Source organism: Miscanthus floridulus, chromosome 10 (assembly GCF_019320115.1).
Source record: "Miscanthus floridulus cultivar M001 chromosome 10, ASM1932011v1, whole genome shotgun sequence".
In the NCBI taxonomy this organism is placed as follows: domain Eukaryota; kingdom Viridiplantae; phylum Streptophyta; class Magnoliopsida; order Poales; family Poaceae; genus Miscanthus; species Miscanthus floridulus.
Window position 1 is genome coordinate 115684552 of NC_089589.1, and position 14536 is coordinate 115699087.

The following is a 14536-nucleotide window of genomic DNA, read 5'->3' on the forward strand; positions in this document are numbered from 1 at the left end:
GAATATATTTATTCAGGAACAGAGAGTAGTATTAATATTTCAGTTTGGTGCCTCTAAGGGTACCCATAATGGGTGACTCGTAAGCTACCTCTAAGCATTCTTTTCATATTTTAGTAGAAGATAAAGAAAAGCCAGCTCTTGATCAAGAGCTAGTCTCATACACACATTTCAAGATCATGTGCGAGTGTCATGTGGTGCTATCCATGTTATAAGCTATATGCTAAAAGTTAGCACTACTGAGAAGGTTAGCTTAGAGCTAGTAAGCTTATATCATTGCGGGTGCCCTAACATGACCCTTTATATAGCCATCTTCATACGGTAGATCGATGAGCAATTCTGTCCAGTAATTGAGCGCAATAGCAGCGCCACTTCTAGCTTCCACAGCCACAAAAGCAGACAGTAGAGCAACCGAGAGAGGAATAGGAATAATAATGGAGGCCATCGGGATTCCCAGGGCGTTGGTTGAGGCCCTGGTGGACAAGGTCAAGTCCGCTATGAAGGAGGAGGCTGAGCAATGGCGAACCCTGCAACAAGATGCTGTTTTCATCAAGGATGAGTTCGAGATGATGAAGTCCTTTCTCAACACCGCCGATGAGGAGGACATGAAGAACCAGGTGACAAGGACCTGGGTGGGGCAGGTCCGCGACCTGTCCTATGACACTGAAGACAACATTGAGTTTGTCCTTCACCTGGACACAAAGCCGTCATGGTGGCCTCGCTTACAGCAGTCCTTCTTACAGCCGCCCTGGAAGGCACGAGTACTGGCCCTGGACCGAGCGGTTGCTGAGATGAAGCTGCTCAAGGCCCGAGCTGAGGATGTGAACCAGAGGAACTTGCGCTACAACTCCATCGGCAACTCGAGAGAGCAGATGATGAAGAATTCTGCTGGCAGTGCCAGCCAAAGGACATCGGACATGTTCATCAAGCCGAGACATGGCTTTGATAAACATATCGGCATTTTGGATCTCACCAGGTTGATAACCACAGACAACAAGGGCCTTGGAGTGGTCTCGGTCTGCGGAACAAAAAGCGATCTTGGGATAGTATCCATCATTAAGAAGGTGTATGATGACCCAAATGTCCTTGTAAACTTCCATTGGCGTACTTGGGCGAAGCTGATGCATCCGTTCAATCCCCATGAGTTCATCCGTAGCTTGGCTAGGTCGTTCTCCCAACCCCGAGAACAAGGAGCATGTGTAACAGCCAGCAGTGTGCTGACGTCCATCAACACTACCCAACGTATGCTTACAGACTTCATGGAGAGACTATCAAAGAAGACATACCTCATCGTCTTAGAAGACCTTTCCAGCGTCGCAGAATGGCAAGCTATAAGGGCATTCCTGCCAGACCTCAACAATGGGAGCAGGATTATTGTGTCAACGCAGCAGCCTGAGATCGCAAGCCTGTGCGTGGGGCAGCCGTGCCATGTATCCTTGCTCCGGAAGTTCTCGGAAGATCAGTTTGTGTACGCCTTCTTCGCCGATAAGGTTATCTCCGAAAATCCCCAAACCTTAATTAACCACTTTGTGTGAAATGTTTTCTTATATGTCACAAGTGCATGGTTTTCTTTTTTCTCAATGTTACATTACCCTTCGTTCCTTTTTACAAGGCGCACACACATATTAAGATTCAAACTTTAAAATCTTTGACCAATAATTTAGCTATCAATTTCTTACTATTATATTACAAACTTGATATGGTTAGATTTGTAAGTAATAGTACTATACAATAATCATAAGTTTAGCATAAACAGTATAATATAAAGTAAATGAATGGTTAAAATATAATTTAGGAGACCGTATCATTTCAAACTACGTCTTATAAATTGGAACGGAGTGAGTATTTTAGTATATGATAACCTGCATTGATTAATATAAAATGTTTTAGCTTTTACTCTCTAGAAAAATCTTTCTAAACATTCACAGACAGAACTGCTACTTTTATCTTCGGGCTTATCACTTGATTGCACTACTAAGTGAGCTCATTTACCGGCGTCTTCATGTCACATGCATGCATGACAAACAATACTTTGGTTGATGGTTCTTGTGTTGTGGTCAACGAGGACTCTTGTATATTTTAGATCGAAGGGATATGTGTTCACCATCCAATAACACGCTTGCTTGCATTGCATGCTATATATGGAGCTAAGCAATAGTTTCATTAAGCTTAATTCATGTTTTTCTATATGATATCTGTTTTAAAATTTTAATTTTGGAGAGAAAGTAATAATAAGATGGTTAAGTTGTGAAGACTATATTTTCGGAGAAAGGTTTTTGATTTTTTTTTAATGTCCACTCCTTGCATCTAGCATTCATTGAGCCCGTGGCTCTTCTTTTTCCATTTCCCTATGCTTTACGTTCGCCTACACTCTAGACGGCATCCTGACGATGGGTACTGTCAACGTTGTTCTAGAGGGAAGGGAAGGAATTGTTCGTTCCTCCAACCACCCCTCTTTGTTTCTTTTTCTTTTCTAATAATTATTATGAGACAGTCGGTCGGTCTCTTCTGGCCAATTCTCTTCTCTCCCACCTCATCAGTACAGTTGTATTATTTTGGCCTAAGGACGGCTCTAGTGTTGAGTCAAATCGAAATGTGGGAGGCAAAACCAAACTGCAGTCAGCCGCTCGTTGTCGCATTGAAAATCAACCTTCAAACTTGGTTCAACAACCTGTAGCTTCATTTCTCCCTCCATCCCCAAGAACAAGAACAAGATGAAGGAAAGAAGAAATTGATCCACAGCTTTTGACAAAGCCAGTGAACAGATTGCTAAACTGAGGCGACGTTTGGTATCACTCCCGACACTGCTTCGCCTACAGCAAGGTTCTCTGCTCCGTGAACCAAATAGGAAAAGGGGGAACAACTTCACCTACTCCACCCGAAAATCACGCTGAGAGAGACAGAGAGAGAGCTGAAGAATGCCGGGGGAGCTCAAAATCGTAGCTTCCCCTGGCTCTATCCTCGTGGGTGCGGGCTCGTCCCAAACTGTCCCTCCTCGGTGGTGACATGGGCATGGGCGACGCTTGGAGATGAAACTCGATGGAGCCAGCATCAGTGTCAATGGAGGTGGGTGTGCCAAGACAAAGGAGAGGGGCATGGGCCACGGCGGCAGAGGAGGGAGAGGGAGGCGGCATGTAGGACCAGGGATGGGTGGGGCTCCTGGCGGAAGGGGTGGCATGCAGGACTAGAGCAGGTCTCTCGTGCGGGCGGGGCGAGGCAGAGAAGGGAGAGGGTGGGGCGGAATGCGGGACCGGGGAGGGGCGGCGAGGTGTGGCGGAGAACGAGCGCGCCTCCCGGTTGGAGGGGCGGCGTGGGCGAGAAGATAAGGGAGAGGGAATAGAAGATACTCAATACATGAGAAGAGAGAAGAAAAGAAAATAAACAAAATAAAGAAAGAAAGAAAATAAAAAATAAAAAAAGAAAGGAAAAAAAGAAGGGCACTATGGACATTTTCCCTCTTTTGTCTACTAGGAGAAGCTATTTGTCCAAATGTCTACTGACTAGAGACTAGAGGAGCTAGAACCATGAAGAGCTGCTCCACCATAGAATTCATAGCTAGAACTGTTTTGGTTGAAGGTGGAGCTCTACCAAACACGCCTAAAAAACAATTCAATCAATGCAAAATTGATCCACCGGAGCTCGTCTTCTTTTGAAGTGGTGGTGGTACAGGAGGTGGTGGCTCACCTACATGCCTGCCTGGGGCCACCAGCGCTGCCGTGTGTGTGGCTCAATGGTGCTGCCATGTGCGGTCCTCCAATGGGCCGTCTAGCAAGAGTGGAAGTCGATGGATAGTTTGATTCATTCTATCTTATATACTCCCCCGTCCCAAAATAAGTGCGCATCTCGCATTTCGAGGAGTCAACAGATTCTAAGTTTGACCAAATATATACAAAAATATATTAATGTTTATGATCCTAAATAAACATCATTAGATGAATCACATCATATATTTTTATAATAAACATTAAAGATTAAATGTTAATAATGTTTTCTAAAAATTTGGTCAAACTTGATAATGTTTGACTCCTCAAACTGTGAGATATGCATTTATTTTGGAACTGAGGGAGTATACGTAGAAATCCTATTTCACGAGCGTTCGTTCCAAGCGAAAGCTCTCTTTTGTCCACCTTATCTCTTTTGTTGTCCCTGTCTCCTTTCTCGTTTTTCCACCACCTTCTCTCTTCCTACAAGCCCCTCTGATTTTTAGAGATATTTAATTTCCTACTACAATTAGCAGCGACCAGTCCTCAGTAGAAGGGCTCATGTAGATTTGGCACTAAATAGAGAATTCGAACATCTTACTCACGTGGCACTCCAAGTCACACCTCCAGCCAAGCAGGGGCATGTGAAAAAGACATTCCTGCCCCATCCTTATCCTTCACCTCTGGGCATTCTTCTTGTGAAGGGTGACTTCTGAGGGGCTCCCTCTTCTTCAACTGGGGCACGCATTGTAGGAGTGAGATGTAGGATAAGGTACAGAAAGGGCAGTCTTTTTGTGCACCCATATCACGCTAGAGGGGTGACTTACACCGCCATGTAGGAAAAATGTCCCAAAATTGAAACGCTTTCCTTCTCTACAAACAAATATGTTGGAGCCCTTCTAATGGTGGCATGTTAAGAGTGACCACTTCTTAATGTGGCAAAAGAAGTAAATATCTCTTTTTCCCCCACTGATTACTCTCTTAGAACCTAATGTGCGAGCAATAGTTGAGTTGTCCGGTGGAGAGGATAGAAGGAGATGACCAAGTGGCGGTGGTGTGTAGGCCCTGCAGGTGAGTCGGTGTGGCGAGCCCCTTCTCTCTCACACACATCTGAGTGGTCTAGCGGTGGAGCTCGTGCTGGCCAAGTTTGTTCCTAATCTGTTGTGCACATATTATTTTATTTCCCCGGTTTTGTGTTATAACTTTTGTTCTAACCTAGTAGTCGACCTAGAAGAAGAGGGGTGAATTAGAGTGCAATGAAAACTTATTAACCAAGAGTTTTACTTGATTTCATACTAGATGAAAAGAAACAACTAACACAATATGCACTTATGTTTATCTATTGTTCTATACCTATACAAACCCCCAGAGAGTTTCACAATATAAACCCAGTCATATAAGCAAGGGAAAACTACACTAGGAAAGGTAAAGCCACACAAACAAAGCACATGTGAAAACCTTAATGTAGTACATAGAGAGCTCAACATGTAAGGACGTGCAAACTCCCTAGACGAGGCGATGTATCCCATGCAGTCGTTTGCCAAAATGTAACCCCTAATCCATGTTGAAACTCCACTGAGGTACACTTCTAGTCACCAAGCTTTTGTGTTGTCACAATGTTGAGGTTGTCACAAAGGCTTCCACCAACCAAGACAAGTGTTGCAAGCCACCGTGGTTCGCCGCCGCCACTCGACTCTTCCAGTCATCTTGGATCTGTCCACAATGGAGTTTCGCCACCATGGAAGGGTCTTCTCATCTCTTGCATAGCAAGTTGTCAATGCTCCACACAAAGCTCGAAGGGTCAATGTAATTGATGAAGAAGCACAAAGCCTCAAATTGTTCTAGCGCACCCTTGGATATGATCACTAAGTGCCTGAAGGTACTCCAACACCTTCCAATCAACCAGATGAATGAAGTATGTTATAGGCGCTTCACCTAAAACTAGTCATTGGCAAATGCTGGCATTTTTTAGAGACGCCAGACAAACCTATGGTACTCATTTGCTATCACCGGATCATCTAGTGACCACTAACCGTTGAACTAGATATTGCTTCTGCTATTGACGTCAGTCCACTGCTAGTGCGTTGCCCGTCACCATCGTCGGATCGTCCAATGAAGTCATTTGTACAGTGACTTTGCCTCTGGACCTCATTGAACCAAGTCTAACTGTCCATTGTGTGTAATCTCTTGACTGCCGGATAGTCCGGTGAAGAATATTCCCTGCAAGCTTCATCAGCCTATGTCAATTGTCTGTCCATACACCTGCTTGTCCAGTGCTAGTGTTATTCATAGCCAGACTGTCTATTGAACTCTTTTGCATAGTGAACGAACAACTGACGGGTCTGGTGTGTGTTATCTCCTCATCGCTGTAAGGTCCATTGTTCACAAATTGCTTTTTTTTATATCTTCGATTATGATAAACTTATCAACTGATTCATACACTTCTCCATCTACATCTACAGTTCTTCTTATCAATTTTGATCTATTAATTTATGTGGGTTTTTTATTCACATGTTAGGTTGAAAGTCTTGTGCTTGTAGTACCTTTTCTTTAAATGTCTCAATTTGTGTTCTATTAAAAATAAGGATTGTGGATTCTAAACTGCATCTTAAGGCATAGACAACCATTTAAGTTTACTCCACGACCCTCTAGATCAGTGGTAGAGTTTGAGTGATGTCTAGAAAGACCTATAATGCAAATAATCCTCATGATGATATTCATATTTACATAATCACAATAATCGTTGTTTATGATGATATTCATATTTACATAATTCTAATAATCGTTGTTTAATACTAACAGTGATAGAAGTGACTAACCTATATAGACATAATTTGATGTAACATATGTTTTTTTTGGGTTTTCATAAAAAGAGATATATATTTTTATTTAGATATTGATTTGAGGGCTGTTTTATTATTTTTATATTTTAGGGTGGTTAATTTACATCTAATGGTTTACGATTATCTGCCATAATGGAAGTGTTAGTAATTTAGATGTAAATATAGTTTTTAAATATATATATATATATATATATATATATATATATATATATATATATATATATATATATATATATATATATATATATATATATATATAGAACTACTATCCTGTAGCTGGCTACAGAATAACTTATTCTGTAGCCACTTTTGAGTTACGATAATTACTATGTTATTTTACGAGATTATAGTAACTCCTTACTAAGTGGTTTAATATAACGTTATGGTAAATATCCCCATGTGTTATAGTAACCCAACTATCGTAAATATGTATTTATATTATGGTAAATTAGTATATAAAATTATAGTAAATGGAGGTGGCTACAGAATAACTTATTTTGTAGCCGGCTACTGAATAGCCTCTCCCTATATATATATATATATATATATATATATATATATATATATATATATATATATATATAGGGAGAGGCTATTCAGCAGCCGGCTACAAAATAAGTTATTCTGTAGCCACCTCTATTTACCATAATTTTATATACTAATTTACCATAATGTCAATACATATTTACGATAGTTGGGTTACTATAACACATGGGAATATTTACCATAACGTTATAGTAAACCACTTAGTAAGGAATTACTGTAAATCTCGTAAATTAACATAGTAATTATCGTAACTCAAAGTGGCTACAGAATAAGTTATTCTGCAGCCAGCTATAGGATAGTAGTTCTATATATATATATATATATATATATATATATATATATATATATATATATATATATATATTTCATAAGCACAGATCAGAGGAGGTAATATAATTCTGATAGATATCTATTACTAGGAGGTTTAGTGCGTAATTCTTTTATAAAATAAAACATAATTGATCCATTGGCTATTATTGTGGACTAGCATTATTATAACGTCGGGAGGGGTCACTACTCACTAGTGCTCGTGTGCAAATTAGTAGGCTTTAGTTATGATCATGTGTGATAGCTGATGATGTTTCCTGCTGCTGCGTATACGTTCGCCCAATCACGCAGCACTGCACGCTTAGCTTACGATAAAAAGCCTCTTGTCATTTCAGGTGATATGGGCGATCTTGAAGTTGGAGTTGAAGAGAACGATGCCACGCCCTCTTGGTAAAAATGATTCCTGGCCTCTCGTGCACGAACCTGAAGCAAAGAAACTTAAAGAGCAGTTAAACTTGGCACTCACGAGCGAGGCACATCGTGTGGTCTCAGTGTGCGGGATTGCTGGTGTTGGGAAATCATTTCTTGTAAAATCCCTCTTCAACGACCCTCAGAGTCCAGCATGGAAGTTCATGATGAACTGTTGGGTCAACGCACCCCATCCGTTCGATATCGTGGACATGTGTACGAGTATCTACGGCTTCACAACCGATGGCAGCATTATTCTACAGCCCACACCAGCCGAAGGCGAAGATATCCTTCGATCGTATTGGGGTCTACTGGAAGAGCAGTGGCTTCTTGTTATTGATGACTTAGGGTCCATGGAAGATTGGGACGTGATAAAAGCTAACTTGATCTCAAGAGCTACCAAGAGCTGTATCACTGTCATTACAAGGGATGAAAGTGTTGCCAGACATTGTGCAACATCAGATGATGCAGTGTGCATCCTCAAAGGTCTAGAAGCTGATAAGGCCCTTTGTCTGTTCGAGGAGGTGCGTCCTTAACCCGAGCCATGCATGCTCAGACTAGTATATGTGTCTTAATGATTGAATGAATTATTAAAACCAATGGCACCTTGCGCATTTTATTTTGATGAAGCAAACCGGAGGGTTACGCCCTGGATTTATTTTTCTTTTATTAATTGAAATTGTATATTATTTTCAACTAAAACAATGACGAATTAAACAAACATGCTGCTAACCCAACTGTAGCCTCAATCAAGTGTTCCCTTTAATCTAGATATTGTAAATTGTTTCTACTGAATTGAAGTTATCTACTTATTCGATTCTTCTAATGCTAATGAGGTTAATATATATTGTCCTTTTTGAAATTTTATTCTTTTAGAGTCCATCATTGTTGTTAGAAATTTCCATTGAAATTAAATTCCATGACTTTGATGTATATATGTAAATTGAGTACAGAATAATATATTTCCACCAAACATCTCCATTCAATTAATGAAGACTGCTGTGTATTTAATTTAGCGCAGGGATAGCTTAGCTTCTATCAATTAGTGTTAACTAAATATGAATCGATATATAGTCCTTTTAATACTTTTTTAAATAGTGCACTTCTTTTATTCTCCATGAAACAGGTAATTAAAGACCTTCGCCAAAAAAACAAGGCAACTGAAGATGCTGGAACCTCCAATCCGGATCCTAACATGAGGGAGGATGCAAGCTTTATCATAAATAAGTGTGGAAGACTTCCCAAATTAATAGCTGCATTAGGCAACTGCTTCGACAATGCACCAAACAGTTTACAGGAGATGCGCCTGAATGCAAACTTCATGTATGAGTTGAAGACCAACAAAGGGCTTGACAGCTTTCGGGACGTATTCACCACGATCTATTCAAGCTATCAAACCTGTCCCCACAGCCTCAAGAAATGCATCTTCTATCTGTCACTTTTTACTCAAAGCACCATAATTCGGCGGAGTCGTTTGGTGAGGAGGTGGATTGCAGAGAGCTACTGTGAGGGCCTTGACAGCAACAGCAAGGTGGAGTACACGGAGAAGCTCTTGCGCAACATTGCCACCCTGGGCATCATAGATAAGCCGCCACAGACATCATCATCTTCCGTTGCCGGTTGCATGAGAGGGACTGCATACCATGTCAACTCTTTGTTCCTTGACTACATCATCTCACAGGAAACGAAGGAGAACATTTTCCTTCCGCTGGAAGTAACTGTACTTCAGGGAGAGTGCAGTCTGAACATACAACGTGCAGGACAGCACTTGGCCATTGGGAGCAGCTGGAAGGTTGACAAGTTTGTGCTCGACAGCTTGGACTTCTCACGGCTACGGTCTTTGACGGTTGTTAGAGAGTGGAGGTCATTCTTCATATCTCACAGGATGAGAGTGCTTCGTGTGCTGGATCTGGAGGAGACAAACGTCAATGACGATGACGTGGAACAAATCATGATGCATCTACTTCGTCTCAAGTTCCTCTCTCTTAGAAGATGCACAAAGGTTTCTCATCTCCCAGAATCCTTGGGTGGCCTGAATCAGCTCCAGACTCTGGATATCAGGCACAGCTATATTGACAAGCTTCCAGATGGCATCAGCAAGCTGCTGCAGCTGCAGTATATTCGTGCTGGCACCAGTGTAGCGCTGATGGATGAGGAGCCATCAACAACAAGGAGGAGTAGGTATGGACATGTTTCTGCTTGTGATGGCGTCAAGGTGCCCAAAAGGACTGGAGCACTCGTATCCTTGCACACGCTTGGTGTTATTAACGTCAGCACCATAGGTGGTAAGAACATTCAGCTGTTCAAGAACCTGACCCAACTTCGCAAACTTGGAGTGTCTGGCATCAATAGGAGAAACATCAAGGGGTTCCTTTCTGCTATTGAGGGGCACGTCCATTTGGAATCGCTGTCACTGCAGCTCCACATGGACGAGGATTTGGAGTGGTTGGATAAATTCACCACCCCAAGGAATCTACAGCGACTTAAGATGAAGGTACATGTAGAGAAGTTCCAACACTGGAGCTGCCTAAAGGTCCTTGGTCAGATAAGAAGGTTGCAAGTCCTATGCCTTCATTTAAAAGCAGACCAAGATGTTGAGCTCCAATTTTGTGACAGACTGGATGGTGCAGCGTGGTCTACACCCAACCAATTCTGTGAACTCAAAGTCCTCGAGATTGCTTGCAGCTCCAACTTACAAGTGAAGTTTGCCGACAGAGATATGAAAGAGCTTGAGCAGCTCAAGGTTCGCTCGTTGGATGGGTCGTCACTGAATTTTTCTGGGCTACAGCACACGTCTTCACTCAAGCATGTTTGGCTCAAGGGATCCTTTGACGACACCCTGAAGCAAGAATTGCTGCAGAAAATTGCCCAGCATCCGAACAGACCTACTCCGAAGCTGGACGAACCGCGTTCAAGTTGATAGGTACTACCTACATGGCTACATCCCAAAAAGGATGAAATTCTAAATATGGTTAAAGTCAAGTTAACTAAAGTATGATTAACGTTACGCATAGGAAATCATATCAACATGTAGGACTCCAAATATGGATACTACGAAAATATATTTAATGAACCATTTAGTATGATAAAGAATAGTATATTTTATAGACTTAGGCAAACTACAGATCATTTGACCAAGCAGGCTAGCACTATCCTAGAATTGCATCCTTTCTAAGTAGGAGTGAGAGTACTTTTGGGATGTTGCTTCTGTCCGTCATCATTCTATCCCTGGCCTGCAGCCTGTTCGGGAGGCCGTATCGTATCGTGGATTATTTACTGCTGGCTGGTTTGGTGTGAGAGAAAAACACTGTTCTTGGCTGAAAATTTACGATCGTTTACGAGCAAGCGAACAGGCTGTGTTTGCCGAACAATACACGGCCAGTTTTGTTTATCGTTTCCGTTTTTATCCATCTACTAATGTTATCCATTGTCGTCAACGGACAGGAGCATACCAAATGTCTTCGTCCGACATCAAACCTAGAAAACTGCTGCATCCGCCCTTGTACAGAACTACTGAGGGGCTCTGGCCGGCCGTTCTCAATACTATCCTTTGGTGACTTTGTGGCGTGTGCAACAGCTCAATTTTCCGCAATGAACACCTATCTGCTCATGGAGTGTTGAAACTAGTTGCGATGACTCTGTTCTCTGGGACAAACACTTCTACCCTGATCGACTCTCTCCAAGACGAGTTGTGCCGATGGGCGATGGCGTATGTATCTTCAAAACTGTAACCTTATGCCCCCTGCCTAGCTAGGGTTTGAACTATATTCTTGTACTCCTATTATCTTACTATTACGCCCCAATGGAGGCTTTATGTTAATTCTCAGGAGATGCGAGCCCCCTCTCTCTCACACACATCTGAGTGGTCTGACGGTGGTGTGTAGGCCTTGCAGGTGAGTCGGTGTGGTGAGCCCCTTCTCTCTCACACACATCTGAGTGGTCTGGCGGTGGAATTCGTGCTGGCCAAGTTTGTTCCTAATCTGTTGTGCACATATTATTTTATTTCCCCAGTTTTGTGTTATAACTTTTGTTCTAACCTAGTAGTCGACCTAGAAGAAGAGGGGTGAATTAGATTGCAATGAAAACTTATTAACCAAGAGTTTTACTTGATTTCATACCAGATGAAAAGAAACAACTAACACAATATGCGCTTATGTTTATCTATTGTTCTATACCTATACAAACCCCCAGAGAGTTTCACAATATAAACCCAGTCATATAAGCGAGGGAAAACTACACTAGGAAAGGTAAAGCCACACAAACAACGCACATGTGAAAACCTTAATGTAGTACCTAGAGACCTCAACATGTAAGGACGTGCAAACTCCCTAGACGAGGAGATGTATCCCATGCAGTCATTTGCCAAAATGAACCCCTAATCCATGTTGAAACTCCACTGAGGTACACTTCTGGTCACCAAGCTTTTGTGTTGTCACAATGTTGAGGTTGTCACAAAGGCTTCCACCAACCAAGACAAATGTTGCAAACCACCCTGGTTCGCCACCACCACTCGACTCTTCCAGTCATCTTGGATCTGTCCACAATGGAGTTTCGCCACCAAGGAAGGGTCTTCTCATCTCTTGCATAGCAAGTTGTCAACGCTCCAAACAAAGCTCGAAGGGTCAATGTGTGATTTGACTTTCTAGGCTCACATATGGTGTGTGTCTGGTTTTGTCCTTAAAACCGGGTGTTACAGTTTCGCTGGTCTTGAAGTGGCTTTCTGCGTGTGATAGGTTGTTTGCATCCTCGGGCGTTATAGCCCTTGCTGATGTGTGCTTGTGTCAGCAATTTAGTAATGTGACTTGAAAGCTTATGGTACTGGCCACACTTAGGTGGCGGTTGCGCCATGGAACTGGTTCATTGAAAGGCTATCACAGTGCTAGCTACTCCAGTACAATGATCACAGCTCTGTACTCCCAATTATATGGTTACTAGCATGTTTGGTTCGACGAACGATCTCGTTCGGCATGGGTTCATGCGGCATGAGGTGGTCCAATCATTTTTGCTGGATCACCGCATTCCACTGATTGACCTGCTATTATTGCTTCGCAGATGACGGACGACGTCAACCGGAAACCCAATCCACACGGCGTCTGGGCTCGGATATAGGTTCGGATGATCTCGTGCTGCAAACCAAACACGCTGTTAGAAGAGCAGCAGCGGGTATGGACTCAATTATAGTCGTGCCGCGCAGCGGCGTCTGGTTCTGGTTTAGTGAACCGAGGTAGGTAGCCTTGAGCCTTTGTATGCCGCAGATGCCAGATGGTGTAGTGCTCTGAGCGCACGGATAATACATGATAAGGCACTGTGTGCAGTAAGGTTGTTGGGCCGTGCATCAGACATTTATTTATTATATAATCATGAATTCGCAGTAAGTGCGGTCGCGGTCGTGGCCCCAACCAAAGCCACCGGAGACGATGATGGCCTTTACCTTGTCCGCTGGTTGATTTCAGCCAGCCCAAACTAGTTAGCCAACAGTATTTTCCTCTCACACCAAACCAGCACCAGCCAATCCAAACCAGCCCAAAAACCAACCAGCGAACATGCCGCTTGACTTGAGGCATGTTCATGCAGCATGCGGGCCATGGCACATGACTCGATGAGTGATTGCTGTCGCTCTGTTCTGTTCACCGTTGCTGATCTAATAAACCATCCTGCTTGATCTCACTGCCAGTCTTTATCACATTCACTCTCTCTGTGATGATCGGGTCTAGGGGTCCCACTCGCATGCTCGAGACTAGGGATGAAAACGGGTCGGATACGGACGGATATCACCGATATTACATTTGTTTTCATATTTCTGTCCAGATTCGGATTCGAATACAGATAGTGTCAACTATGTCGGATAGGATACAATTAGATATCGACATCATAAATATGCGATTTGAGTATTCGGATACGGATACGGTATCGGATGTTGGATATCCGGACTCGGATATGGACAGATCTCAACCCCTCTAAACGGATTCGGTTTCGAATACGGTCGGAAAATATCCGTACCGTTTTCATCCCTACTCGTGACTTAGACGAGACCACTGACGAGTATGCTGGTCATTGTACAGGCGTGGGCCAACCATGTGGCATAGCTTGCTTATCTCAGGGGCCGGCACTCACCTCCAGCTTAACTTCCATTTTATTTTATTTTCACCGGCGAGCCGTATTCTCAGCTTCATTCAGCAGTACACACAACACCAATCACTTGTGTCTTCAGTTTAATCATAGAAGAAACATCCTCTACCTTGTTCACAAATTAAATAGGAGTACATCGCAACAGTGGTAGTGTACCGAGTGCGGAATGATCACGAGAGCCTTTTTAAAAAATGAACACGCCAGCCAATTGATCTCCATTCAACAAGATTAAGAGAGCAGGAGTGAAAAAAAGGAGAATATACCGTATGATACATAATTTGTAGCAATTCTTCACGAGCAACATTTCTACATCTCTGCTCCCATGATATACCGAGAATTACGTTTAGGAGATGCGAATGCGATGATCCAGAACGTACAGCATGCATGCAAGCAATCAGCTGGAGATATCGAGCACGGTTGCAGACACAGCACTAGCCGCGTTCCACGGTGTGCTGTGACCAGCTGGCCGATGACAACATTTTCCTACCCAGTCTGATTCAGACCGCAGAGGCTGACAACAATGAGAGGGTATGTCCTACCTCCTGACGCTACTGATTATTTACCAAAACCACAGTACTTCCACAC

The 14536-nt window shown here is 42.8% G+C and overlaps 1 protein-coding gene across 1 annotated transcript; it reads left to right on the forward strand.

The window, feature by feature from the left end:
* Nucleotides 1–411: 411 nt before the first annotated feature.
* On the forward strand, nucleotides 412–11579 carry LOC136485429 (disease resistance protein RPM1-like). Its single transcript, XM_066482312.1, has 4 exons — nucleotides 412–1487; nucleotides 7750–8346; nucleotides 8949–10745; nucleotides 11267–11579. The coding sequence occupies exons 1-3, from the start codon at nucleotides 432–434 to the stop codon at nucleotides 10740–10742; spliced, it is 3447 nt and encodes a 1148-aa protein (XP_066338409.1). The 5' UTR covers nucleotides 412–431; the 3' UTR covers nucleotides 10743–10745; nucleotides 11267–11579.
* Nucleotides 11580–14536: the final 2957 nt, after the last annotated feature.